The following is a 26,915-nucleotide window of genomic DNA, read 5'->3' as shown; positions in this document are numbered from 1 at the left end:
GAGATAGACCCCCTCCACACACAACAACGTTCCCCCAACGAGGAGTAGGACAAGGGGAAGGGGAGAAAAAAAGCAGAAGAAGCAGAAAGGAGCAGGAACCCTTTTGAAAAGAAATATGCTAGAAGCGAAAAAAAGAAAAGAAAAGAAAAGAAAAGAAAAGAGGGAGAGAGGAAGGAAAGAGCCCAAGGAAAGAAGATGGCATGGGGGAAGTGCGCGAGTGAGAGGGGGCAAAGCAGGTGGAAACAGAAAGCCGACGCGTGATGAGAATAGAACCACCAACACGTTTCGGAATAGCAGTCACTCACCTGAGAGCAAGGCCAGGAAGGAGAAGTGCCAGATAGATGACAGGTAGCTTGGCCAGTTCCCTCCTGGAGGACTCAGGGACCAACCTGGGAGGCAGTACCTACTAAGGAGGGCGTCGTTGGGGAAATAGACATGCACCGAGGTAATATCGGGGCTATTGGCCTTTGGCAAATTAATTGCAGCGGCTGCAGATGAAGGAGAGAAGAAAGGAAGAATTCCAATCAATAGGGCAAGTGTCATCCACGATGTCTGTTTCTGATTTTCTAATGGCATTTTTTTTTCTGCTTCTTGGTTTCCATCCGTAGTTTCTTTATTCCCCAGCGAACCCACTTCCCCTCCCTGCCTGAGGCACCTGAGGGAGACTCGGAGTTGGTGGTATTATTATTATTGGTGATCCTGCTCATATTCATCTGAAACCAAGCATCATTATTCACCAGGCACTCAATGGACCTCGCCAATTCAACCATCCTCAATTCCCACCCCCCTCCTCCTCCTCCTGCTATCCGGCTCTCCAGTAACTGCCCAGTATCATCTATGTAGGAAGCAGTCCTGACTACTAATTCCCCATCAACATGCGGTCCAATTGAATGGCCTAGCAGGGTGACGTGCATTCGCGCGACGTGCATCGTAGTACATCAGGCACCTGGCACCTGGTATTTGGCAACGGCTAAATGTACTCCGTCCTGCTTGCAACCCCCATTCTGGGTGGGCCAGTGCCTCCGACCAGACAGTCGATGTATTATTATTGAAGGCGAGGAGGGCTCAATCCTTCTTTGTATGAACCTCAATCCTCGGTACGCGGACCGGCCTGTTACTCGACGCCTCCAGGATGCCAACAGCCCCCGACGCCGCCGCCGTCCTGGTTCCTGCCACTAAGAAGCCGGCCTGCGTTCATTGTTCTTCCCCTTTTTTTTCTGCCCCGCGTTTCCCGTGCTCCTGTCCGGGAGAGTTTCAACCTTCGAATGTCTCGGTCCTTGGTCCGGCCAAATGCGTCTGGCTGGCGGCACGTGTGGCCGACGCCTCCAGTCAGCGTTCAATGAAATTCAGGCCTTGCCTTGGCCCACCTTCCCAGACACCATCGGAAACCCGTTTCTTCACGGCGGCGGTTTGTCTTGGATGATTGATCATGACTGGCATGAATCGTCGTCTGGGGCCTCTCCCTAGCAACTCCTTTTCCGTGATAAGGGCAGCGTGTTTCACTCACGGGGCATGTATTTATGGAGTAGTCTCATTCCCACCCCTATTGACTCTGGCAGTGCTGGAATACAGGCAGTGAGGCACATCTTTCATACTTCGTATATCCAGCCGGTCATTGTAGTTGCCGTCCAGGTTATCACGCACTTTTCATTCCGAACAATTCAAAGTCTGACTCAACTAGTTGGCGAGCTAACTAGTACGGGATAGATTGGAGAATTCTGTCACATCATTTGGGGAGAGACACCATCACGTCGCTCCTCCAAGGTCCTGCTACTTATCCCCCCACCCCCCCGAGCGAGTCATACAATGTGGGCGCTCACCCTAAGATTCAATACGCTATAGTCCTGCCTATAGGGCCTCGAACTATGGCAGAGATGGCCCGAAGGCCCAGAACCCAACTCCGGGAGGGATCATAACTAGGAGCATCGGCATCGATTGATGTGAAGTCCTCTGCGGCCATGCTTGACGAGTCAATGTGATTGGCTAACACTGTATCTGCCTGATTGAGTATCTTACAAGTCCATCGGAAGACCTGCGTGATCAACACGCCTTAGAGTCGCTCCCAGGCCTGTATTGGGGACCAAGACAAGAACCCTGGAGTATCGGAAGCATCCATCGACTCGGATGAAGCCGTCGGTTCGATTGTCAAGGCTAGCATGCAAGCAAGCCAACGCGATCAGCCACCGAGGTCATATTGCTGCAGATGCGCGGCAGCTGAGCGAAACATATGCTTATGATGTAGTAGGTATGCAGAAAACTGCAGATAGATGGCTTGTAGCTAAATATATTATATTGACATACGGAGCATGTCTTTGTAGTAATAGGACTGGCTGGGGCACATCAACGGTAGTATAGCGCCGCGTCTGGCAATATACATCTCGAGTGTTGTCCAGAAAGATACACACCTCTACAGATAGACTGAATCCATCTACCGGCGTCCTCGCCACCTGGAGTTAGGTTATAAAATGTTTGTGGTGCGCCAACAACAAATTCATGGCTGACATGCTGATCCAAGCCACTGGCAGCATGATGACGACGGGCAAGCCCATCGTGTGATTTAGGTGCATTCCCAAAGGGTGCAGGGGGTCCGAGTGCCATCCATGTTGAACTGGCCATGCCCCACCAAGACCTCCTGGACTGCGCCAGGCGACACGGAGTATTTATCCAGCTTTATTACTGCAACGAAGGGTCGACCGTGACAGATGCCGGAAGTTCTTCCTACATATTCCAGACGGATTGAAAGACATCTCCGACCTTGTGACGCACTATTCAAGGGAGCCCGAGAGGGATGGCTCTACAATCACACGATGTGCATTTTTTTCAAGCGATACACCGTATGAATCTGAATTCCTTCCCCCTCCTGCCTGGCCATGGACAACAGCCGTCATGATGGGGATGTTGTTGCTGCTGCTGCTAATTACGGCGTAGAATTCCAAGACAATCACTGATGAAGGTGAGATGTGTACGGAGTACCCGCAAGGAGTGGCCGACCACCGCACGCTAGGCCGCTTCTGATGAATTAGTAGCATACCAGTGCTAATTTAATCCCCACGAGGCCCGATGATTCTCTTGACTCTGTCCGGTTTCCGCCTGGTGAAAAGAGATTCGTTATCAGGATGAAGTATTTAGTGATACCATCATCATCCAAGGAAACCCAACTTGTAGTCCGGAGCAACCCTCGCGATAATTGACCCCCCGACGCTATCTGGTAGGTACAGTATCATATCTGAAGTCCATACTGGTATCATACCTGTATCCTTTCCTTGTCAATAGTGGTACGATACATACTACTTATGTTTCTCTGCTACCTGGGGGATAGCCAGCGACCTCCTATTCGACAGCCTATCATAACACCTCCAAGGGGTATGGTCCAAATCAAGATTTCGGGGTGAGCCATATGGTGATACATTCGCGGATTTGAGCGTTGTGACCATTGGAGTGAGGATTAGTCGTACCTGCCCACCAAGACTGATGAGGGTGGGACAGCCATCTCTTCAAAAAAGGTTGACGGGCCGACGCTAACAGAGGCATACGATGGCAAGGTCGGTGCCCAGTGCTCCAAATTTCCGGCTACCGGCTACGAGGTGGGACGCAAGGCGTGCATCCGACCCTACAATAGCGAGTCTGTGAAGAGTCAAGAAAAGACACAGTACTCAGTCAAGTTTTGAGACTTGAGGGAGTTTTCTTGGAAGGAGTGTCCGATTGTTACCTGATCCATTTTCCTTGTGAAATTGATGCTGTCAGACCGTCGCCTGCAAGGTAGACGGGTATCGAGATTGTAAAGACGGTATATGATACCGGGAGTACATTGACCATACAAGTGGGACCCCTAACATTACCACATGGATTCCTACCTGTCAATAGAAGCACAATCGATTCTATTGATAGCCAAGGCAGAGGAGACGAAGTGCAATAAGTGAATCATCCATAACCCGTTGAATGGTACCCTCTGCTAATGAATTCCTTCAACTTTCCTCCAGCATTGGGAGCCCATCTAGATATCGATTGAGTCAGGTAAACAGACACCAATGAGAGGGGTAGGTCAAGGGCCAAAAAAAAACCTAAGAGGGTACGAGGCTAAGGAAAAGAAAAAAGGAAAAAAAGAAAAAAGGACCCTCGGACCGGGAGGAACCTAGCAATTCAACAACCCGAATCTCCATTGCCAACCAGAACAATGCAAATCCATCCGGTGCCCACCCTTTTTTTTCAATCCTTTCCTAAATGGTATGCGGACTGACGGGTTGTGTGCGTGTGCGGGTGGACTACTTGGGAAAGATAATGTGAGAGAGAAAGAGAAGGAGTGTGTGTGAGAGAGCCTGGTGTGCGCTCTCTACCAACTATCTACTTCTTAGGTAACTACCAAGGTGGACTCGATTCGATTCATTTTTAACTTTCCTGTTTAATCTTTCTGACTGACTAGTAGATAGCATCTAGCTATCTCCTGCCTTCGCTCTGGTGGTGGTGGTGGTGTCCTGTGTCCATCCCGGAGTCAGTGGTTGATTAGTGATTAGTTCTGGAGTAAATGAGTTAGTACTTAGTAGTGATTAATTATTTCCATTATTATTATTTAGCAGCTTTTTTGGCTGCCTCTGAATCTGCGTTTCTTATCCCCGGGCCAAAAAAAATCATAATCCACGCTTCTCGCTTCCCTCGCCCCTCTCCTCTCTCTCTCGCTCGCTCGCTCGCTCGCTCGCGCTCTCTCTAGTCTCTCGGTGTCTCTCCTCTTTCTCTCAGGCTCCCCCTCTCCCACCCCCGGTCCTCAATCTCCCTCGACGTTGCACCTCTGCTACCCGACCTCCTCCTCCCTCTTCCTCAACCTTTCTTCTTCCCTCCTTCTCCCCCTTCCCTGTCTTATTTCCCGCACCACCCCCACGCCTTCTCCAACCCTTTTTAATCCCTCACGCCAGACTTTTTCCATCTGTCGTGCCTCAAGGGTGAGAAGTCGTCTGTCCATTTCCCGTTCTGCCTCGTTCGCTCGTGGTAGAACCGCCCGGAATTTTTAATTCGGAGGACGCTCTTTTGCTTTGGTAAGTCTATAATTTTGCTGCTGTTCCGAAGCATTGTTTTTCTGGCCGCCCTCGACCATGAGCACCACCACCACTCGCAAAGGAATTCACAAACCCACGAGAACGCATCTCATCGGTTCTTCGGTTTCATCGGCCCGTCTTGCTCTCAGTCCAAGTTGATGCCTCGGATAAATAAATTTGTTGTGACCGTTTCCCATTACTGCGACGTGAGGAAACCGAAGAGGAAAGGGGACCCAAAAAAGTTTGATACCAAAAGAGTCAAATTCGGGGAATCTAATAATAAGTCCGATCGATGTCATCGCTGGTCGCCATCCGCCGTCTTTTCACTCCTGTGCCCTGACTCGGACACTTGGCCCGTTTATTTTCGGCCTCCACTTCGCTTCGTCCGCCTTTTACTTTTTGTCAATGCCTTCTGATTTGATTATGCTATCGGCCTAAGAACGTATGCTTATCCATCAAATCCCAACAGGCCTCTCCTGATTGCCTCCGAGCGGATCAAACCTCCTTCCCGCAACACCTGTCCGTCCGTCCGTCCGTCCTTCTACCTCGATTTCTTTCGGTAGCCATGGCATACTACGAGCCTCAGGGTTGGCAGGCGCCCTCTACGCGCCAGGCATCTTGGGAGCAACCAGCTCCCCCGTCGCGCTCAGGTATGGATAATTGACATAGGAATGGCGTGCATGGATCGGGTACTGGATACTTACGAGGACTTTGCTAGGATCGAGCTCCGTTTCTCAACGCGAAGAGGTGCCGGCCTTTTCTTCTCAGTTCGATGGTATGAACAATCATTCCTTTGGTTATTTGGTCTCCCTCGGTTGTGTGAACTTTCGGTTGTGCACCAGCACATACTTTGTTAGCCGTGCCGGGATTCGCGACCCATCATTCGTCTTGTAGAAGAAGGGTTAGCTGGGTGCTAACGTCAATCAGAGGTCGACCGTGCTATTGACAACTTGGTCAAGAGTGGGAAGCTGTGGGCTGCACCCCGGAGGGACTCGATGCCTATGATGATGGGCCGTCCCTACCCCGAATATGGTATGATACTACAAGTTCGTCTGGTTGGAACGCGATCCATTCTAAACGGTTGTAGCAGATCCCCGTGTGGTCAACACGATGACACAGCGTCATCACTCGATCAGCGAGTTCGACTCTCGGATGCACCCGACTCCCAACGTTCAGGGCTTCTATGCCTCGCAGCGATTCCAGGGTCGCCCCAATGAAGTAGAACAGATGATGCAAGCGAAGCGTCGGATGGCGGCACAGCGTGAGAGGGAGCTCCGCAACTATCACCAGGAGCAACAGTACAACCGAAGTACGTGGTAGCATCTGTCTTTGGAGCCTTTTCCGCACCTGCTTCTTTCTTTCTTCCCCGATATTCCCCATACATCTTTTTGCCCATATGTATTCGTTGGCTTGTATATTACGTTGGGATCCGATTCCCGCTTCGAACATGGTTTTAATTCTCTTTGTCTTCTCAAAGGCCTGCTTGCCGAAATGTCTGGAAACAAGTCCGATCGCTCGCTCAGCCCGGCCGCCATGAGCGAGGAAAGCCGCCGCGAGCTTCTCGCTCGTCAGCATAGGGCTCTGTACGGCAACGACAGCCCCGCGTTCTTCCCTCCCGCCGGTCTCGCCGATGACGGCACCCGCTCCGAAAGCCAGGCAGGTGGCACTCCGACCTCGACAACCGGTGTTCGTGGCCCTTCTCCGCGCAGCGTTGATCCGTTCGGTCTCGCGCAGACCCCTGTCCAGGGCAGTGCCGACGGCGTTGCCCAGGCTGCTGCCGGCGCCGCCTCACTGCAGTCGCCTTCTCGCGCCAACAGCGCCTCCTCTCCCAGCTCCGCCATCAATCCCGTCTTCGGCAAATATGACAGTGCGGATCAGCCCGTGACCTCGACGTCGTCCCCCGGTGGTGCCGATTCGCCTTCCTCGAGACAGGGACCCTCCAAGTCGATGGCGGGGCCAATTGGCTCTGTTGGGCCGATTGGAACTCGTCCCCTTCCGCAGGCCGGTGCTGGTCAGGCTTCCAACCCGGCGCTGAACAAGCGCTCCACGACCCCTCTGCCGTCTCCCTTGGGATTTGGCTTTACTCCGGGTGATGCCGCTGGTCCCGATCGCTCCGGTTCATCCGTGTCCAACCCTCCTACTGCTTCGGCTGCAACTGGCGTCAAGGATACCTCCGGTGGAGTTGGACTTGGCTGGGGCAACAGCAGCGGCGTCTGGGGATCGAAGAACGGTCTCGGAGTCCAGGCGTCGGTCTGGGGTTGAACGACCGCGGGCGGATAATCGACTACCACACATCATTTGTTTGGCATGTGTTCGCTTCTGTGCAGTGGCGTTCTAAGAGGGGGTTTCGTTTTTGATACTACTGGGAAAAGAGCATGGTACATATTCGGAAGAGGTGGTGCAAGAATCCGTCTTTTGTTTTGTCTAGCGCTCCGTCACATGTGGACTGTTAATTTGGTACATGGTTGGTTTTACTGACTGGGGAACTTGGTTGGCCTGTTGGTTTCTGGAGTCGGTATTCCCCTTTTGGTGTGCTTTGTGTGCTTGCATTCGTGGTTTCTTCCCCCTCTGCTTCTTATTTTATGATTTCTTTCTCGTCGGTCCTGCATTCGTTCCACACTGCTTTTCCATCTTCTGTCACGACCATCCACGACCCGTCGGGGTTGGGGATTGTATTTACCTTGGAGGAGTGTACGTCTCGGGCTCTTGTTTCCCACTCGTTCCGGGGGGTTCAGGTGTTATTCTATCATCGTTCGGGTCTGGTTGCGAGTTTGGCCGAAGCATGCGGGTTTCAGTTCAGCAACGGGGTTTCTTTCATGGGTACGAAAAGGTTGTTTTCTACAGGTTCTAGTTCTGGGGACATTGGCAAAAGGAACAGCGGGGATGCCGGCAAATCATCAAAAGAGTTATCGGAGTCTGATCTGCTGAGGTTCTGGTCTGTCATGTTTATTCAAATAGGTTCTTGGTCATGCGATATATTTCACTTCTTTCCGTCTATCTCCCTCTCTCTCTCTGTGCCCTCCTGTAAATCCATCGTCTCATCCTATGGTGTCCAATTCACGCCAGGTACTTCCCAAAGAACTCCACCAACTTGGGGCCCGACTCGTCTAACGTATCATACAGATCGAAATGGTTCTTCCCCGGCACGACAAACAACTCCTTGGGCTCCCGGGCCAGCCGCACCGCCTCGCGACTATAATGCAGCGTCTCCGCCTCCGAGCCCGCAATCATCAGCAACGGCCGCGGCGCAATCAAATGCTGAAAATTAAACGAATCATACGCCACCATCCGATCATAACTCGACAGCGGCACCCTCTGCGTCGACCGCTCATGTCTCCCCCTCTCCGTCCCATAATACTGCGCCGCCGCACGAAAGAACGGGTCCGCATCATCGGCCACATTCTGCGCATCAAACATGCGCGGCGCCTCCATCCCCGATCCCCCCCGGGCCATCTCATCCCTCCTCCCCTCCGCCGCCACCATCAACGCCCCGGAAATCGCCTCCGCATTCTCCCTCAAATGCTCATGCACCCCTCCGCACCGGGTCATCCGGCCCACACACGCCCCCGACACCGTCGCCAACGCTCGAATCCGTCCATCACTCGCCGTCGCGTACGACGCATATCCCCCCGAGGCGCAAATCCCCACGACCCCGATCTTAGTACTATCCACTACACCGGTCAAGGTGGACAGATACGTCACGGCGGACTTGATGTCCTCGACGCGTTGGAGCGGGTCTTCGAGCCCGCGCGGCTCGCCGGTACTTTCGCCTTGGTAGGCGGCGTCGAAGGTTAGGGTGATGAAGCCTGCGTTGCGGAGGTAGGTGGCGTAGGTGGTGGAGGTTTGCTCTTTCACGCCTGTCATGGGGTGGCTGATTATGATGGCGGCGTTGTTGCGGGTCGGGGCGGAGGGGGGAGGGTGGTAGAGGTGGGCGGCGATTTGGTGGACCGAGGAGGGGAAGGTGATGGTTTGGGGTGGGGATGTCATGATTGTTTGATTTTTTTACTTCAAGAGAAGAAAAATAGAGAGTTGGGCTGATATTGAGGAATGGTATTGTTGTCTGATCAAGTTGCGATGCTGTGTTCTATCCATTGTAATCACCCTTCTACTCATCGGTTTATATATACATGGGTGGTTTCGCGGCTTCGGGCTTTGACGTCGGAGACTCCGAAGATTTTCGGGAATCGGTCGGTCCACACCTTGGATCGGGGCGGGGGGGGGGGGGTTATCAACGGGTTTAGGAGTTAGGGAATTGGATTGGAGTTGAATTATGAACTTGTTGGGTTTTGATTCAATTATTTAATTATATATATATTTTTTTTGGTGTGGGGGATTAGCTGTGTGAGAGGGTGTATATGCTAAGGATCTGAAGTGAGATGTAGGAGGCTCGGCATTGCTTCAATTGCTATTTATGAGGTGGGTAGGATAGTGCAGGGCTGTTTGAGAGGAAGTTAATGGCTATTGTGAATCTTTTGGGCATTATGCACTGAGTTGTATGATGGGGTCACTGCTGGAAAATAGGTCTTCAGTGGGTGAGAGTCGTGAATAATTTTATGTGTAGGGGACTGTCTGGGAATGGGGAGCTTTGGTCTACATGATATATCTGGTGTGAAGATAGTATTTGGATAATGTGATCTAGCAGAATATTGTGAAGAATTTCTGGGGTATTCAAAAGTTCTAGATATATATCTTGCGTAACCATAAACCCCAGGTGAAGTGATCATGAACTCGTGGCATTGTCTCTAGTAGTCTGTCTAAACTGTATAGAAATTCGCTGATAGGACGCCAGCATCCCTAAGCTGCACTGGCATGCGGTAGCATGGGGTCATGCTCGGAATAAGTCGTTGATACGGAGTCACTGCGACCCCGGCCAGCGGTGGTCTCGAGCTTTCTCCGTGCCGTAAACAATCCTGACACGCCGCGTTCCTGGTTCCGCCCTAGCCAGGGCTTGCGCGCATCTCCCAGCACACGCCGTCCCAGGTAGTAGATGAGCTGACCGATGATAATAAGCATGAAGGCGATCGGATACATCCAGTGGATCGTGTAATGGAAGACCCCAACGCCAATGAGCACGCCCCAGAAGTTCATGGTCAGCATCGAGATGTTGAAAAATGCAGCCGACGACAGCCGAAACAGTAGCGGTACCATGCAATAGAAAAAGGCAAGGCAGAGTGTATATCCCGTCAGGTAGACGCCAACCTGGCTATTCCACGTCGCAGTCTGGAACGAGCTGCGGTCGAAGATACCCGCCTGGATGCCGTTGATAACCATGCCGTACATGGCCATTTGGCCTAGGACTTCGTACACAGGGGCAGTGCTGACGAAAAATTCCTCGCCGGTGTTGGCCAGGCCGTAAAAGGTCGCGCCTAGGAGCGCGAAGAAGTCTCCTTTGATCTGGTCCCCACTGGAATAGTTCCCATCATCGGCACCGGTGATATGATCCGAGGCGATCAAGACCCCCATTCCGCTAATGCAGATCAGGATACCGAGCACCTGGGTGCTATGATAGCGCACCCGCAAAAATGTGAAGGACACGATGACGACAACCGCAATGGCCCAGAAGTTGATCAACTGGGCGCTCAGCATGGTTGTATAACGGTACGCCAGCACAATGAAGTAATTGCCTTCCACGTCGCAGAAGGACAGGAAGATGTCTATCGAGATCCGTCATCAGAGATCCGAACGGGACAATGTGGACGGCGGCATGCACGACGACACTTACATTTCCAACCATGGTTCAGCACCATCTGAGCCCAGCCCCTGATGCCATAACGGTATATAGTATACGACGTGAAGATAATATTGAGCAACAAATAGTTGAAGAAGGTCTGGAAAGCCGGGATTGAAGTTCCCTCGCGGACTAGAAGGGTGCTGAATGTGCTACACGCGGTGTTGGCGATGGCCAGAACCTGCCTATCTAACAAGTCAATGACCATGGATCGCATCATTGAAGTTAAAGCGTTAAGGGCTGCAGCACCCACCCAAGAAGTAGGGTAATATAAAATTCTTTCGTCGTTAGGTAGGCCAGGAAGCCGTCTTGCTTCTCCAGGAGGTCCGCGGGCGGTTCTTGCAAAGAATCTGCGCTCTGGTGAGAATCATCTCCCATGATCGGAGCATCCTGCTTCGGAGATTGAGGTACAGGAGGGTTGCTGGCGGTATCTGGATACGATTTCGGAGCGGCAACCCGGGCCGTGGTATTCGACATCTTTGATAAGCGACCTAGAAGAGAGTTCTGAGCGACCCGACTATGGTCGGAACGATACGTCACTAATTTGGAGGTGAGAAGATGAGCGGGGAGCTTTACAGGCTAGACGAGCGCAAAACCCCCAGAAGTCGCTCGTCTATGGTGTTGAGACGATCTGAAGACAGGAAAAAGATCGGCAGAAGCCGAGGTCAGGCGGGACCTGCCTTAGGTAAGACATCCCCGGCGATGGGTCAAGGCTAAGTGGGGATCCTCCGGTTTCTAGTCTTTGCATTTGATGCGAGGAGAACAGGAAGAACCTGGCAACTTGATATGGTCATGAAGCCTGTCATGGATTTGTTTCCCTGGCATCCCTGGCAATTTTCCGAGCTTTTCTTCTCAAACTTCTTTAGGATAGCCTTGCCCTTCCATACAACCCAGCGAGACAGCCAGACAAGCCCTCGACGATGATGTTGAATCCGGAGGTACAGGTACACAATTCCAGCATGTCGGCGAGTCGATAGTGCTACAACTATCCCATACATTATTGGTTGTATAGAGTTTTAGGTTGTCTGAAGACTCATCGCTGAGCGCCAAACCCTCGAGCAGTCTGGTAGCTTCTCTTGAGAGATGCATAAGAGTCTAAGTACATTATCAGTGTGCCTTTAATCACAGAACCTAACGCTCAAAATAAGCTTGCATACTAGGCAACCACTAACTCCATAGGACCGAGCAGCGATGGTAGGGTCTGAGCTGCTAGCTCCAAGTACTTATTTTGCTATACAAGGTAGATAAATCTCCCTAGGGGGCTCGGCTGTGAGATGCATGCCGCTCTGAAGGATTAGGTTAAAAAATGCCAGGCCATCAAAAGTCCCTAAATGAGACGCAGCATTGCGGGGCTACTCATTCACACTGTGTACATACGGAGTAGTATCTAGGTCTCCAATGATCTTGGAATACCTGCGGGGTAGAGTCCTACTCAGTACTAGCAATCAAGAGCAACAGTGGACTGTCACGTGACATACGAGGCCGGAGGATGAGTACTGAGGAGGTACGGAGTAGGTACGAACTAGGTACGGAGTACTTCAATAATAATGAATCCCTGTCACCCAAGAATACGGATCCCGCAAAAGCGCAGGGGGTTCGCGTCGCACAGATCAGGCAGGATTGGGGTTGGTTCGCAAGGTCGATGCCTAACCCGGAGATACACCAGGTTACCCGCTTCCTGAGGTCTTTGGTACTAGATGCTATGTACTCCGTATATGCAGATCAATAGACGGATTATTAGACGAGATAGGTTATTGTCTCGTCTGATGTTACTCTGTACAGCATGGTCGAATGCATCTTCGAGCATGGGGAATATCCACATGGGGGTCCCAGGGATCCAGAGACGTGGAGCCTGGGAATGGAGTATTATTAGCAACCTCCCAAGCCTCGGGGTAGGACCATGAAATTCTGAACGATTGAAGGATTGACGGATGGCCTCAAAGTCCGAGTGGGCCAGACTTTTGACATCGTCCCTAGTCCATTGCAATTAACCTTCAAGGACCGTAGTTGACACCCACCAACCTTACTTTAACCTTGAAAAAGGTTATTTCTCGACTCCGACCTGAGGTCGATGCTTTCATACTCCGTAGTAGTTTCAGTAGTGTTCCCGAAGCAGCTCTGCGGGCGCACGTCATTTGCATACCCTGGTTGGTTCCGACTGATGCTGGTTCCCTTCGGTCGCTTCCCTGCAGATCCCCGTATCGCGTCCGCCGGCTCTCCTTGATGAAGAACATGCTCCATAAGCGGGTGGTGGGTGTATCATAAACCCATGACAGAGGCTCATTCGCTTGCCTGGTCCGACTGATTCAGGATCTTCGGACTTGTTGACTGGAGGATCTCCATTCACGCCCGATCTCGTCGAAAGTGCTATTATTATTCCCCGCGTCCAACCTACCGCCCGACCGACCGACCGACCGAATACCTTACCTGCCTCTATACTAGTATTACTGCGACCAAGTCGTCTCAGCGGTTTTTGTGTTTCTGTCCTCCGGTCGCGTGTGCTGGTCGGATCCTGTAGGGCGCCGGTCCCAAACGCAATAGACGGAACCACCTCCCAAGACTACTTAGCTCAACCAGGAGGAAGAAAAGAAAAGCACAGCGCCGACCACTGCCGAGGCCGTCAGGTGGTCCTGGCCCCAAAGTCAGGATCGACTTTCATCATCCGCGCAGCAAAGCAGAGCCAAAGCAGCGAGCAGCAGAGTACCTCCATCCACCATTGTTCTTCCCACCCAACAACCGAACTTTGCCCTTCCCCCCCCCCCCATCGTCATCTTCGGCCTTTCCCATTCTTTTTACATCATCTTCCCATCGAGGCCCCCTCCCTTTCCATTTTCCCTCTTTATTTAATAATTATCCTTTCCCTTTGTTCCCCACTTCTGCCCTTTCCGCCCCCTCGTCCAATCTGGACCAGGCAGCGGACCGTCTTATCATTCCGCCTTCTTCGGGGCTCTCCTCGCGCCGGTGCGCTCGTTCCTGAGTTGTCCCGGAGTGACGAGACGCCACCTCTCCGTTCAGCCGGACCATGGCGTTGGAGGTGCAACCGCCCAGCGATCGCAAGCGGGTGAAAGTTTACGAACTTAGAGATAATGACTGGTTTGATCGGGGAACGGGGTTTTGTACGGGACAGATACTTGACGTGAGTGATGGTCGCCACCGTGTGTCCGCAGCGCGAATTGCGTCGCCGCTCGTCGGGCGCAAACGCTGCGACATTCAGGCGCGCCCTTCTCAAACCGGCTTGTTGTCGCTAACACACCTTTTCCGTCGTTAGGATGAGCCGCGGATATTCGTCGAGTCGGAAGATGAGCCCAATCGGGTGCTCCTGGAGACGAAAATCTCCAAGGATGACGGCTATCAGAAACAACAAGGTCCGCCCCTTACGCTCTCCTCTGCATCGCACGCATCGAACTAGACCCCAGAAGATGTGCTAACGCTTCTGCGACATGACCAGAAACCTTGATCGTATGGACGGAGCCAAATGGGACGGACATGGCGCTAAGTTTCCAGGAAGCGGAAGGGTGCGCTGTGATCTGGTAAGGCAAATAGGGAGCGGTGCATATGTGGTCAATTGCTGACGGCGATGAAGGAATTTTGTCAACAATGTCCAACAGCATCTTCTGAGTATGGCTCCAGGAGGTCGGTGTTCCCTATCGTCTGTTTTCAAATCCCTTTGCTGACCCGATCACGTCCGGCTGTTCAGAAGACGCCCTGTCGGACGAGATTGAAAGTTATCAATCGATCATGTTGCCTCCACCCGAGCTCGGAAATCTGCCAGAGATAGACCATGTCATGCGGGCCGCGAGCATTACACAGGCCGGACGCGATGCGCTATCGAAATTCGTCATCCGAGAAGAATACATTCCCAAGCTTATTCCATTGGTCACGATGGCAGAGGATCTTGAAAGCCTTTCCGATCTACATCGCCTTTGCAATATCATGAAGTCGCTTATCCTTCTCAATGACAATACCATCATCGAGACCGTCGTTACCGATTCCATTATTCTCGGTGTGGTTGGGGCATTGGAATGTGTGTACTTGTTCTCTCTAAACCGACAGGTTTGCTGACGGAGTCTAGACGATCCTGAGTTTCCTACCCACAAAGCCAACCACCGACAATACCTCGCGGACAAGTCGCGCTACAAGGAAGTTGTGCCCATCAAGGATGCCTTAATTCGCCGCAAGATCAGCTACACCTGGCGCCTACAGTATCTCAAGGATGTGGTTCTAGCTCGAATCCTTGACGACCCGACATTCTCCGTTCTGAATTCCTTAATATTCTTCAATCAGGTCGAAATTGTCAACCATATCCAGGCCAACGCCCCATTCTTGAAGGAGTTATTTACAGTCTTCGACCCGAGAAGTGCGGACACCAAGCGCAAGGAAGATGCGGTCCAGTTCCTACACCAATGCGCTGTCATCGCAAAGAATTTGCAGGCGCCGGCGCGTGCCAATCTTTTTGCGAACTTTATTAGCCACGGTCTATTTGCTGTTATCGCTTTCGCCATCAAACACCCCAAACCGGCTTTGCGCACAACAGGAATCGATATCTTAGTAGCGCTTCTTGATCACGACCCCGTTATGATGCGTGGATATATGCTCAAAGCCGTCAACGAGAAGAAGACGCCCCTTACTGATACGCTTATTGACTTGCTGCATACAGAGTCGGACCTGGGAGTTAAGAATCAACTTGCAGATGCCGTCAAAGTCTTATTGGACCCTCAGATCCCTCTGCAGGATACCATGGGTCGGGCTGGACCCGAGCACTTCAACAAGCCGCGACCTAATATTCTTTCCGATGCATTTGTCCAAAACCATTTCGACGAATCTGCGCGGAGGCTATTTTGGCCCTTGAAACGGCTCGAACATGCTGACCACCGTAAGCTTCCCTTGCGTCGGAGACTCCCCTATCTGCCCTGCGGACGGAAACTGACCGCTGTACGATCTCCTAGTACGCGACTTGACGTTCCAACAAGTGGCATTATACTCTCACCTCGTGGATATCCTAACATTCTTTGTTCGTCAACATCTCTACCGAAGCCGGAATGTCATCCACAGCGAATCTCTCGCACCTCGAATCGCTCAGTTGCTCGCGGTACCCCATAAGCATCTCAAGCTGAGTGAGTCCTACGTGCATTCAATTCGTGATAAAGATAGCGGCTAACGTCATTGTCTCTCAGCTGCGTTGAGATTCTTCCGCGCTCTGACCAGTCTCCAAGATACTTTCTACCAAGCACTTATGACCCACAACAACATCTTTGGACTGATCCTCGATATTGTTTATGAGACGATGCCCCGTGATAATCTACTGAATTCAGCTTGCCTCGAACTTTTCGAAGCCATCCGATGCGACAATATGAAACCCTTTGTTCTACACGTCGTTGAGAAGTACGGCGAGAAGATCAAAAATATCACCTATGTGGAGACATTCCAGAGCTTGATACTTCGCTACGAGCAGATGCAGGGCTACGGTGGCGATCCGGATTCCACGCTTCTGTCACATGAGGAGGAAACGCCGTCTCGAAGGATGCAGGCCAACGGCCAGCGTTGGCAGGGCGTCAGGGAGATGGATGCCGCTGAGGAGGAGTACTTCAACACGTCCGATGATGAAGAGGTAGGGCACTTGCTTCAGGCGTGGTCTATCCGTGGACAAGGCTAACTATGGATCGCAGTGGCCGCAAGAGAGCCGGCAGAGCACCTCAGAGGCTGCCCAGGTGCAGAATGGCGCTGCATCGCCTGCCGTTAAACCTCTCGTTGATTACCCAGACGATGATGACGATGAAGAAGATGCAATGGATACCAGGCCGGAGCTCGGCGATGGCCAGGTGCAACAAACTCAGGAGGAGCCACAGCAAGATGGCTCAAATCACGACGATGCTTGCAGTTCTGGTGAGAATACACCGTCTACTCCGGTGTCTTTGACAGTCCAGACGCCTCCGGAGAGGTTGTCGGAGAAGCGTCGGCGGGAAGAGGAAGACGATGATGAGTTGATCAAGCTCACATCTGGACCGAAACGGAGAAGCTCGACAAGCGCAGGTCCCGGCAGTGCAGGGTTCCTGCGGAGGAAGCGAAGTGTGTCGATTGGCTCACTTGCCACCAATGACAAGGGTGCAACATTGGGAAGTCTCAATAGCAGCGCGGCGCCCAAAAGGATAGCCATTAACCTCAGCTCTACTTCAACTAGCACTGTCAGAAGCAAGGCGTCCGATACAGGCTCGACCCAATCAACAACAGACCATGCGAGCAATGAGAAGGAAAACCGGGACGATAACCACAGTGGTGGTGGATGATTGATGTCCACCAGGTCCTTGATTGATGCCTTTATGGCACGAGTTGAACAACCAGTTCTTTTTTTACTTTTGCTGCAAGCATCGTTTGCGTTCGTCAGAGTAACAGGGTCTTTGCCTGCTTGTTTTACGACAGCCTCCTAGATACCAGATGAAGTGATGTTTTTTTTTCCCCTCTTACCTTGTGAGCCGGACGTATTCTGATGTACGATCGATCCCTTTCGTTGTTCCTCTCCCCTTTGCACCTTCTCGATTCCATCTTTTTTTTCTTAGATATCATGTATTACGGAATTCGCTCTGCGTCGAGCCCTTCTTGTTTTGCTGTCATCGTCGCCCATCAGTCCGGCTGGCATTGATGTACATTTACTCGCATTCTTTGCTGTTTCTTTCTCTTCTTGTACTGCTGGCTTGTCCTGGAGTTACCAGTGCTGTTGCGTTTCTTTCACGCATGAGGGGGCGCTTTCACCGTACATTATGGACCACAGGGAGATTCTCTGACATGGATACTGCTATATTTTGCGCGTTATACTGACCAGTTGAATTTGGCATCGGGGATGATTCATGATACTGATGTGGCCCGAGCACCGAGTTGCCTTCATCGAGGAGCCCTGGATTGGAGTGGAGTCCGGATGGACGGACGAGGCCGGCTGGAGGACATGGAAAGACCGACGTGCACATATCTGTCGTCGCCTTATAATCTGACTTCTGGCCTCTTCGAACTCAAGCAAGTCGCTTTTGTACCGTGCGTAGTCCACCTAGTCAGCAGCCTGTAGATACTACATAGTATAGAATAGACGATCGGCATGCGGGTCCCTACCGTTTAGTCCATCGGGCCCTCCATCCCGGCAAGTCCCGCCGACGCCGACAATGGGCGCCCTGGGTCGGGCCAACTCAATATCTACATCCATCCCAAACGACCCAATCCTCGCTTGCAGCCACAGAGCCAAATGAGCCCAGCCATGTCCCCTGTCCTCCAACCCCATGTCACTCCAGACAGCTTCTTTCACACAACATCCCCGCAGCCGACATCCGCCAATTCGCCCCTAGCCCCGGTCCTAGTCTATTTTATATCGGGAAACCCGGGTCTCATCTCCTATTACCACCCCTTCCTCACCCTCCTGTCTGACAAGCTCCAATCCCTCAGCACCAACCAGGAGAGCCCTCATGCATTCCACATCCATGGCCACAGCCTAGCCGGCTTCGAAGTATTACCCCAAGACCCCCCACCCCCGGAGCACTACCACGACGTGGAAGAGCAGATCTGCTTCATCCAGAACCAACTCGACCACTTCGTGCAAGGCACGCACACCCCAACAGCGCCCAAACCACGCGTGATCATCATGGGCCATTCCGTGGGCACTTACATTGCCATGGAGGTGATCCGGAGACATCGTGAACGATCCTCCTCCGCTGCTCCCATCAACTTCGACATCATCGGCGGCGTCATGCTCTTCCCTACCGTGATGGACATTGCCAAATCCCCATCCGGAAAGCATTTGACTGTACGTATACCTCCCCCCTCCCTCTTCAATCTTTCATCTCCCGAAAGAGCATAGCATACATAACATATCTCCTCCCGTCCCTGACCGGTACAGACCCTCCTATCCTTCATCCCCCAACTAGCACTAATCGTGAGCATCTTCGCCCGGATCCTCACCACCCTTCTCCCGGACTTCGCTCTCCGTGCTCTCGTAAAAAGCTTCATGGGCTCTCCGCCCCCTCAAGCCATCGACACGACCTGCGCTTTTCTGAAGAGTAAGAAGGGCGTGAGACAGGCCTTGTACGTTATCCCCCCCCTACCCCACACCATGTTCCGTACCTATCCATCCATCCATCCATCCCATCCCTACTATCCTAGCCTAGCCCAGCACGCACGCACACATCCTAACATGAAGAGTAATAAATGAAAAAAAAAGACACATGGCCGCCGACGAAATGCGCACCATCACGGCCGACAAATGGGCCGATGAGGTATGGGGAATTTCCTCATCTGCAGAGGAGCCTCTCTCTCGCATGTTCTTCTATTTTGGGCGGAATGATCATTGGGTTGCGGAGCAGACGAGAGACGAGATTATGGAGGCTAAGGGGAAGGGCAAGGGGGAAGGGGGGCCGACGATGGTGGTTTGTGAGGATGGGCTGCCGCATGCGTTTTGTTTACGTGAGTACTCCGTATCTCAGTTTGGTTGTGATGATTCCTTTTGGTTTTGGTCCCTGGTGGTTTGGTGCGCTGGGTGCTGATTTTGGGGTGATGGGTGTACAGGCCATAGTGAGGTTACGGCGAGGAAGGTGGCCGGGATGGTGATGGATATTGTGGCTGGGTGAGTACTGGGTTGCATGGTTGGGATTACGGAGTATAGACTAGAGACTTCCGAGGTGACGGGTCTAGAGAATAATGGTGAAGATTGTATAGCTGTATGCTCATGGGTATCTCGTGACGAAGATCAACAGGGAAGAATCATGTCAAAGAGCCAGTAGCGCCGCACTACTGACCCCCCTGATACGCTAGCCCAGCCCTCCGAAACAGATCCCCCAACACATCCTGCTGTGGCGCCGGTGCTGCGCCTGCGCTAGGCATCCCCGCCGCCGGCGGTTGCTGCCACTCACCCGGTCCAAGCTGATGTGCCCGTACACTCCACTCATCATCCTGCGTCCGCTGCTGCCCAAAGAGGTCCTTGAGAGAGATCTGCCGACCCATCGGCACACTTGACTGCACCTCTTGCAGCGGAGGCGCGGTCACAGAGGCCGCGGTGGCGGCAGCAGCAGCAGCATGCAGTCCATTCTGATGCGTCGCTTCCAGTCGTTCGCGCGCCAATCTCATACTCTGTCCGGCGTGGGTAGCGCATTCGCGAATCATCTGCGCGTTGATGGTGCGTGTCTCGGCCGTCGAATTAGGCGGCGGCTCGGAATAGATCCAGAGACCGTAGATGCGGACGTTGGTGCTGTTATTTCCGGGCTTGCTAGCTTCATTGGTGCCGTTGCCCGCAGCACCACCGGTCTCTAGGTTGTCGGGATCGTAGTCGGATTTCAGGATGATGTATTCTTCGGTGATCTCGACGTTGTCGCCGTCGGTGAGGAGAAGATCGAAGTTATTCAGGCCCCGGCGGTTGAGAACGAATACGCAGTATCGCTCCTCACCTAGGGCGCCTTGTGTCAGTTGGCAGACGAATAGCGAGCCTTCGATGCCGTTCTTTTCCCATTGTCGGGAGGTTGGGCTGAAGATGTAGACGACGGAGTATTGGGCGAGGGAGAGGATGGAGGTGATGGAAGGGTTGTGGCGGCGGAGGACGGAAAGATTCAGCTCCTCGTTGGAGCGGAGAGGAGGGGGCATAGAGGGTTCTTGCTGATCGGGAAGTTGCTGGGTGTCGGAGAAGTAGTTCTGGAAGTCGGATTCGTAGTCGGAGGGTTGAGGAACACCTTGGCTGAGATGACGACGGTGGTGGTTGTTGTTGCTGTTATTGTTGTTGTTTTGTCGGCGGGGTTTGCGGCCTGTCATTGTGAGGGGAGTCTGATCGGAGGATGGGAGGAAGATGGCGAAGAGCAAGCAGAGGTGGGAGGGAGAAGCGAAGGGTGAAGAGTGACAGCAGCACTCGATGATGAAGTCGCAGCGCAGCTCCGTTCGGGAAGCGGTCGGGACCCCGCGCGGTCTGGACTCGACCTGCCAAAGCACCACCCCCTCCCCTCCTCTCCTCTCCTCTCCTGTGTTCTCTTCTCTTCATCCCCCTCGTGCAATCTAGATTGAACCTTCGATTGCATTCTTCGCCGAACCCGAGGTGACGTTGCAATTCGTGGTGTCCGGAACCTCTCGTCCGGGCGTCATCTCCACCGTCCCGGCCACCTGTGCATCATCCCCTCCCCTCCGTTGCATCCGATCGGCTTCTGGCACAGCAGTACCGTCTGCATCTCTTCTGCGCCCATTGTGAGGGCACAGCTCGGCAGCCACTGCTTTTCAATCTGCGACACCCTCTCCTCATGGTCGCAATCACCATACTTTGCTTCCTGACCGGTCTGATACCTTCCGCGCCGCGTGACTACTCCAGGTGAACTCTTAGCCGCCGGGTCATCCACCCCCCCGGTTGATATATACCATTGACATATATTGCTGGAAATCGCGCACCGTGCGGGAATCGTGCATCTGTCCAACATGGCTTCCGGTCCAACACAGTCCGCATCGCCGTCTCCTTACCCAGGCGATTCCGCTAGCAATAACGGGAGCTCTGCGGACGCCTCCGTCGACCCTTCTTCGCTTCCGCAGGCCGTCAAAGCAAGAAAGGCCGAATACACCCACCAGCAGACGATACACATCAAAGTTGGCACATGGAATGTGGCTGCCATTTCAGGCACCGAGGAGGACATTGGGAAGTGGTTTATACAACAGAACGGCGTATGCGAGCAAATATCCGGGCTGCGGGTCTCCGATACGCAGGAGGGAACCATTCCCAAAGACAAAGGGTCCGGGGAGAAAGAAACCCTATCCGAGATTGCGCCGGACAAGTTCGGTCTCTACGTGCTTGGGCTACAGGAGATCGTAGATGTCTCATCGCCCGCGGAGGCCTTGAGGCCCTACGTTGATCCGGCGCCGTCGAATCGGTGGAAAGCCGCGGTCCAGAAAGCCCTACCCCCGGGCTACCAACTCGTCGCGGAGACCCAGCTGGTGGGGTTGCTGCAACTGGTTTACGCCGCGCCCTTCCTTGTTGACCAGGTGTCGTTCGTGAGCTGTACCAGTGTGGGCACTGGTCTGTTGGGGTATATGGGCAACAAGGGTGCTGTTGCGACACGATTGATGCTTGGTGAAACGACGTGCCTGGTCTTCGTCAACTGTCACTTGGCGGCCGGATCCGACAAGAACAGTTTGGAACGGCGGAATTGGGATGCTTCGCAGATTCTCGGACGGACCAAATTTGAGCCCATCGATCCCAATGTTGCACTCCGAGAAGAGCCGACGGAGAGCATAGGGAAGGAGGACTTTGCCTTCTGGTTTGGAGATCTCAATTATCGGTTGGAGGACATTCCGGGTGATGACGTGCGACAAGTCCTGGCCCGGCATACAGTAAATGAATATGACAATAGACATCAAATTCAGCATGAGCTCAAGAACGGTACCGCATCATCGCAGGTCTCAGATGAAGCGGACGAGGAGGAGGACACAGGCAGTTCGCTCTCCGCCCTCTCAGACGAGGATGTGGATCCTCACACAGACCCGGCGTCTTTACAGACCACCATCTCATCACTTCTTCCCCATGACCAGCTTCGGATACAGCAGGATAAACAAAAGGCTTTTCACGAGGGGTGGCGAGAGGGCCCGATCACTTTTCTACCCACGTATAAATACGACGTGGGAAGTGTGGCGAGGTTTGATTCGAGCGAGAAGAATCGCGGGCCCAGTTGGTGTGACCGTATCCTATACCGAACCCGTCATGACAAACTACGATACGAAAGACTGGCCAAAGAAGCTGCAGAGGCCAGGAAACGCGACGATGAAATGAAGGCTAGGGGCGTGGATAAGGCGGTTGCTGACGACAGTGTGTTGTTTGATTATGACCCCGACGTGGACGGTGCGGACAGTGGGGAGGAATATGATCCAGACGGGGATTTGAACGACGAGGCCTCATTCGATTCAGATACCGAGACGGATAGTCCGCTGCAGCTTGAGTCCTACGTCTCGCACCAAGGGATCCTGTCGTCGGATCATAAGCCTCTAGCGGCAGCATTTACGCTGACATTTGACTCGGTGGATCCGCAAATGAAAGCTAAGGTACATCAGGAAGTGGTTCGGGAGCTGGACAAGGTTGAGAACGAGTCCCGGCCCGGACTCACTGTTGTGGTGGACAACCACGGCAGTCAACCAACAAGTGAAGACCCCAATGCGGTCAACTTTGGCGACGTGCCTTTTGATGTGCCCGTCACCCGATCGCTGACAGTCGCCAATACCAGCGGTGTGCCTGCAACCTTCACACTGGAGAAGCCGGAACAAGACGCCTCCAACCGGATACCCTCCTGGCTGGATTACCGGGTTGAGCAACCGCATCATTCCAACTCGGACTCCGAGTCAAAGCAGAAGCTGCCGTCGCACGAGTGTACCCTACACCCCGGGGAACTCGCACACATCGAGATTACAGCATGCGTTCGTGACATCGAGCTGGCGCGTTCACTCAATGGCGCGCAGTTAAGCCTCGAAGAAATTCTCGTCTTACGAGTGGCCTGCGGCCGAGATCACTTCATCTCCGCGTACGGCAAATGGCTGCCCACCTGCTTCGGACGCTCCCTGACCGAACTCACCGTCATGCCTGAAACAGGTGCTCGTAGCCTGACTCCGGTCAAGGCATCCCAAGACCGGAAGGATACCCCGGGTGTGCCTTTGTCGGCTCCTCGGGAGCTGTTTCGATTGACAGAAGCAATATCAGAAATGTCAGAACGTGCCATTGCTGAATGGAGTATGACAAGAGGTGAGGCCGAGGAGGATACACCACCATGGATGAAAGAGCCCCTTGGCTTCGGGTGGCCCTTCGAGCCCGAAACTTGGACCTTAAGAGACGAAGACGAACGGTCGCGTCTAAACTCATGTGCTCGCGAAGCACTCGACACAAACAATGACTTTAGCTCTGTGTTTGCCCCGGAAGTAACTTCCCTTCAGCGTCTTGAAATCCTCAGTGAGACGCTTCTGGCATTTCTCCGGTCCCTGAAAGACGGTATTGTGACCGGCACTGTCTGGCAGAATCTTGACCAGCAGATCCTCTCTCGTGAGAGAGCAAAAAGCCCACCTCTATCCTGGGAAGACTCTCAGGCCTGGGTTCTCGAGAACCTCGCTTTTTCCCCCGCACACAGCGTCTCCTTCACCTTTGTCACCTTCATGTTGGCCCGCATCGCCAACGAAGTCGCCCCTACCTCCTCCATCCCCAACCGCGGCCCCTCCGCCATCTCATCCGCATCATCCAGTGACGAACCGACGCAGAGCGCAACCACACAGAAACCATCCGAGGATGCACCGCCTGCGCCCTCCGCCTTCATCGCAAGCAACAGCTTCCGTCGTAAAACCCGCACCTTCACCTCCTCCATCTCCAGCATATCCGAACCCCCGCTTAGTCCAATGGCCATCCGTCGTCAGGCCGTGGAAACCGCTCTCGCAAATATATTTGCGTCCGTCCTCATCTCAGCCAACGTGCCTGTCCCGTCCAAGGACAAAGATCGACGCGCCCTGGAAGACCGGAAACGGGGTATTATCGAGCCATTTTTGAAGACGATCGGGGTCGATAATAAGGGGCCTTCGGGGGGTGTTTCGTAGGCTGATTTGGATGGATTAAGGACGGAAGGAAGGAAGGGTCTAGTGTATAGTCTTCGTATCATTATATGTATAGAAATTCCACTTTGGATCTCTGATTGATTTTGGGTCTTTTGAGTAGTTTGTTCGGATACAGAAATATGCTTCTAACACCAAGACATTGTCGAGAACCCCGAAAATAAATTGCTCAAACCTAAGTCCAAAATATCGGCATGAAACCAGTCTACCTAGCTCTATTGCCGACTAAATCTCCATCCAAACAAACCCGGAGTGGGCATGTAATAACAAGAAAGTCTTTCTAAACGAGATATCGATGAGACAGAGGACGTATCTGTCGTATTACTACTCGGGAAGGTATGAGCCCAGAAAAAGAACGATGATACAAAAGACGGCGGGATGGGTATAACTCCTCGACCGCCTAGTAGGTGTAGATATATTAGCACCACCGATGAAGTCCGTATAGTCGGCTGCACGAGATTATCTGCTCTCTTCGATGGGATCCAGGGAACGTTGATTAACTGCGTCTTGCTGAGAAGGCACTCGTTTTGATCGTTTCAGGGAGCGTGATTTGTCTTGCGATGCTGTGTCCTTTGCGGGTCTAGGCGCTAGGGATGATAATGAAAATAGTGTGTCTCTAAGATAACGAACGCAGCTCATGGACACATGCATTGGGAGACTGGCAACGGATATGAACACCTGCATGGGCAGTAGAAAGGCCGCGTAGACCCAACTGACCAACTTGAGTAGAATGTTCCGGGGATGTCGGGTGTTCGTGTGATGGGCTGCCGCTGCTAAAGAGACGGCGTCGCGCATCTGGGTTTCGAGGGCTTGAAGACGAGAATCGGTTTGGTAGGCAGTCACCGCGGTGCGCTTCTCGTAGCGTCGAACAGCCCGATTCAAGGCATCGATGTCTGCTTGGAAGGTTTTTCGCACTTCGGTGGCTGCTTGAGTGACTATTGACTGGACGACCTCCGGGTCTGGGGTAGAATGTTGGACTTGACCCGGTGATTTGGCTGAAAGGCGTGCTGCAGCTGTCTCAGCTACGTGGGCTTCGAGTTCCTCGAGGCGCTTGGCGAGATCAAGCATGTCTATTTTGTTTCCCTCGTCTTCAGTCGGTAAGGCGACAATGCGCTGGAGATGGAGAGTTCGCGCCTGCACCATTTTGAGGAGATGGGAGAAAGGACGGATTTCCGATGCTAGTAGGAAAATGGTCAGGTTGTAGTTGGAGACCAGCCCTTCTGAAGGGCGCGACAATCTGGATCTGATGGTGTGCAAGAGCCATGTTCCAACCAACGGAAAAATAAAGCAAGACGCAAGAGCGACAAGTTCATGGATTTGTAGCTCCCTACTAGCCGCAATTGCAGCCGCGCTATCCGAGCGGTTCTGTTCATCGGGACCGGCGGCATTGTCTGGAGTTTTGTGCGGGGGTGGGTGACCATCTGCATCCGACTCCAATGGTAAATCAGGCACGTCGAGGAACCTATCTGCATGGCGGACGGCCTGTGCGGAGCGATACCAATCCCTGGGTGTTGCTTAGCATGCACTAGAATAGGGAAACATAGCACGTGCCCTTACCATGGCAATCGGACAGACCAATTCAAGAATACGGCTGCTAGGATCAAAAGAGTGACATCGGTGACTACGGCGCCTCCGTTTTGGAAAAAGATTCCGGCGACAGCAGGTAGTAGGGCGAGACCCAAGGGTGCCGAATGCCAGTGCGATTCTTCATTTGTCAGGTCAACGTCATTCCTCTTGGCTGCACGTGGAAAAAGTATGTCGTCTGTGGATGACCGAATTGAGTTCCGGGCCTCAGATACCGAGTCCGACAGGGTAGAATTGCGACGCTGCTCTCGAAGGTTGGTGGTACCCTCTGCGAAGGTTGCAGACCGGGCTGAACCTCGATGGCGGAGAGTCATGGAATGGGGAGGATGAACGCGGGGGCTGCGGTCCTCGAAAGGAGAGAGGGAGGGACGGGCAAGCTCTGGCATGGCACAACAGGCACCTGACAACGCGATCACAGGTCACTCATACCCATATCAACGTTACCCAGGAGTTGGTTAGGTGGTTGTGAACCGGGGCAGTGGGAGAAGAGAAATGAGAGAGTGTGTGAGGGAGAGAAAGAGGTGTAAGGCGTGGGAGAGTGGAAGAATCACCCTGTGTGATGTGCAGATCTCCCTTGCCCGCCTAAAGCAAGCCCGGGCCTGTGGAGCCTGGAGCGCGATCCGCAGCCGGCACCCCAATGACGATCTCTCGGGCGCGATCCCTGCTAAGTGGTCAGGCAGTGCGGAGGAAGGACCCGTAGCCGTGATGAGTGACGACAGGGACCCACGCCTAGCAATGCTGGAAACTTGAACTGCAAAACTGGTCCGGAGGAGCCAGTGCCAACTTCTGTCACGAGCAGACGAGGCTCTGGCGCATTGTCCGTCACTGCCCCCAGAGCCTGTGTGAACTGACAGAATTTGAGCTCAAGATGATCGGGAAATGTCCGGTTTCAAGCGGTTCTGAGCCGAGGCTAGTAACTGACCCCGGGCCAGCTGGGAGGCCAGCTGAGAGGGACAACGGTCCGTTTTTCACAGGCTTGGGTCAAGTGAGCCTTTCGTTCT

General features: G+C 53.1%; 9 protein-coding genes across 9 annotated transcripts; 5 read left to right on the top strand and 4 right to left on the bottom strand.

The window, feature by feature from the left end:
- The first annotated feature begins 5,500 nt into the window (after positions 1-5,500).
- BO80DRAFT_40405 (uncharacterized protein) lies at positions 5,501-7,389 on the top strand. The gene is made up of 5 exons (XM_025717666.1): positions 5,501-5,677; positions 5,746-5,802; positions 5,955-6,059; positions 6,118-6,336; positions 6,505-7,389. The coding sequence occupies exons 1-5, from the start codon at positions 5,593-5,595 to the stop codon at positions 7,287-7,289; spliced, it is 1,251 nt and encodes a 416-aa protein (XP_025576464.1). The 5' UTR covers positions 5,501-5,592; the 3' UTR covers positions 7,290-7,389.
- On the top strand, positions 7,390-7,981 carry BO80DRAFT_40411 (uncharacterized protein). Its single transcript, XM_025717669.1, has one exon. It carries the CDS (start codon positions 7,489-7,491, stop codon positions 7,876-7,878), a length of 390 nt encoding a protein of 129 aa, XP_025576463.1. The 5' UTR covers positions 7,390-7,488; the 3' UTR covers positions 7,879-7,981.
- Positions 7,982-8,084: 103 nt separating this feature from the next.
- On the bottom strand, positions 8,085-9,207 carry BO80DRAFT_404339 (alpha/beta hydrolase; the record flags this gene model as incomplete). The annotated part of the gene is made up of 1 exon (XM_025717677.1): positions 8,085-9,207. Exon 1 carries the CDS (start codon positions 9,012-9,014, stop codon positions 8,085-8,087), a length of 930 nt encoding a protein of 309 aa, XP_025576462.1. The 5' UTR covers positions 9,015-9,207.
- A 538-nt stretch (positions 9,208-9,745) lies between these two features.
- Positions 9,746-11,376, bottom strand: BO80DRAFT_379320 (DUF914 domain membrane protein). Its single transcript, XM_025716772.1, has 3 exons — positions 11,009-11,376; positions 10,750-10,940; positions 9,746-10,681 (listed from the first exon to the last, which is right to left on the bottom strand). Exons 1-3 carry the CDS (start codon positions 11,230-11,232, stop codon positions 9,822-9,824), a joined length of 1,275 nt encoding a protein of 424 aa, XP_025576461.1. The 5' UTR covers positions 11,233-11,376; the 3' UTR covers positions 9,746-9,821.
- A 2,401-nt stretch (positions 11,377-13,777) lies between these two features.
- BO80DRAFT_352707 (SMEK family protein) lies at positions 13,778-17,039 on the top strand (the record flags this gene model as incomplete). Its single annotated transcript, XM_025715634.1, has 9 exons — positions 13,778-13,891; positions 14,024-14,120; positions 14,204-14,285; positions 14,339-14,388; positions 14,453-14,779; positions 14,828-15,628; positions 15,702-15,869; positions 15,930-16,363; positions 16,422-17,039. 9 exons carry the CDS (start codon positions 13,778-13,780, stop codon positions 17,037-17,039), a joined length of 2,691 nt encoding a protein of 896 aa, XP_025576460.1.
- Positions 17,040-17,951: 912 nt separating this feature from the next.
- On the top strand, positions 17,952-19,520 carry BO80DRAFT_424053 (bifunctional triacylglycerol lipase/ester hydrolase). Its single transcript, XM_025719183.1, has 3 exons — positions 17,952-18,538; positions 18,632-18,816; positions 18,953-19,520. The coding sequence occupies exons 1-3, from the start codon at positions 17,996-17,998 to the stop codon at positions 19,272-19,274; spliced, it is 1,050 nt and encodes a 349-aa protein (XP_025576459.1). The 5' UTR covers positions 17,952-17,995; the 3' UTR covers positions 19,275-19,520.
- BO80DRAFT_424052 (Dcp1 family protein) lies at positions 19,421-20,980 on the bottom strand. The gene has a single exon (XM_025719182.1). The coding sequence runs from the start codon at positions 20,527-20,529 to the stop codon at positions 19,519-19,521; it is 1,011 nt and encodes a 336-aa protein (XP_025576458.1). The 5' UTR covers positions 20,530-20,980; the 3' UTR covers positions 19,421-19,518.
- On the top strand, positions 20,721-24,414 carry BO80DRAFT_424051 (phosphatase family protein). The gene has a single exon (XM_025719181.1). The coding sequence runs from the start codon at positions 21,178-21,180 to the stop codon at positions 24,313-24,315; it is 3,138 nt and encodes a 1,045-aa protein (XP_025576457.1). The 5' UTR covers positions 20,721-21,177; the 3' UTR covers positions 24,316-24,414.
- Positions 24,397-26,446, bottom strand: BO80DRAFT_379306 (uncharacterized protein). Its single transcript, XM_025716771.1, has 2 exons — positions 25,888-26,446; positions 24,397-25,834 (listed from the first exon to the last, which is right to left on the bottom strand). The coding sequence occupies exons 1-2, from the start codon at positions 26,298-26,300 to the stop codon at positions 24,790-24,792; spliced, it is 1,458 nt and encodes a 485-aa protein (XP_025576456.1). The 5' UTR covers positions 26,301-26,446; the 3' UTR covers positions 24,397-24,789.
- Positions 26,447-26,915: the final 469 nt, after the last annotated feature.

The sequence above is a fragment of the Aspergillus ibericus genome, assembly GCF_003184845.1.
Source record: "Aspergillus ibericus CBS 121593 unplaced genomic scaffold BO80scaffold_14, whole genome shotgun sequence".
Lineage (NCBI taxonomy): Eukaryota > Fungi > Ascomycota > Eurotiomycetes > Eurotiales > Aspergillaceae > Aspergillus > Aspergillus ibericus.
Note: the sequence above shows the minus strand (reverse complement) of the source record. Positions and strands in the feature narration are given on the sequence as shown.

Bases quoted from the DNA above. Each gene is read 5' to 3' on its own strand.
- BO80DRAFT_40405 (XM_025717666.1), top strand. From the start codon at position 5,593: ATGGCATACTACGAGCCTCAGGGTTGGCAGGCGCCCTCTACGCGCCAG. The intron at 5,803-5,954 runs GTATGAACAATC...AACGTCAATCAG, and splicing joins CTTTTCTTCTCAGTTCGATG to AGGTCGACCGTGCTATTGAC. The intron at 6,060-6,117 runs GTATGATACTAC...CGGTTGTAGCAG, and splicing joins CCGTCCCTACCCCGAATATG to ATCCCCGTGTGGTCAACACG.
- BO80DRAFT_40411 (XM_025717669.1), top strand. From the start codon at position 7,489: ATGGTTGGTTTTACTGACTGGGGAACTTGGTTGGCCTGTTGGTTTCTG.
- BO80DRAFT_379320 (XM_025716772.1), bottom strand. From the start codon at position 11,232: ATGTCGAATACCACGGCCCGGGTTGCCGCTCCGAAATCGTATCCAGAT. The intron at 10,941-11,008 runs GTGGGTGCTGCA...CTTGTTAGATAG, and splicing joins TATATTACCCTACTTCTTGG to GCAGGTTCTGGCCATCGCCA. The intron at 10,682-10,749 runs GTAAGTGTCGTC...GGATCTCGATAG, and splicing joins GCTGAACCATGGTTGGAAAT to ACATCTTCCTGTCCTTCTGC.
- BO80DRAFT_424053 (XM_025719183.1), top strand. From the start codon at position 17,996: ATGTCCCCTGTCCTCCAACCCCATGTCACTCCAGACAGCTTCTTTCAC. The intron at 18,539-18,631 runs GTACGTATACCT...TGACCGGTACAG, and splicing joins CATCCGGAAAGCATTTGACT to ACCCTCCTATCCTTCATCCC. The intron at 18,817-18,952 runs GTACGTTATCCC...TGAAAAAAAAAG, and splicing joins AAGGGCGTGAGACAGGCCTT to ACACATGGCCGCCGACGAAA.
- BO80DRAFT_424052 (XM_025719182.1), bottom strand. From the start codon at position 20,529: ATGACAGGCCGCAAACCCCGCCGACAAAACAACAACAATAACAGCAAC.
- BO80DRAFT_424051 (XM_025719181.1), top strand. From the start codon at position 21,178: ATGGCTTCCGGTCCAACACAGTCCGCATCGCCGTCTCCTTACCCAGGC.
- BO80DRAFT_379306 (XM_025716771.1), bottom strand. From the start codon at position 26,300: ATGCCAGAGCTTGCCCGTCCCTCCCTCTCTCCTTTCGAGGACCGCAGC. The intron at 25,835-25,887 runs GTAAGGGCACGT...AGCAACACCCAG, and splicing joins TGGTCTGTCCGATTGCCATG to GGATTGGTATCGCTCCGCAC.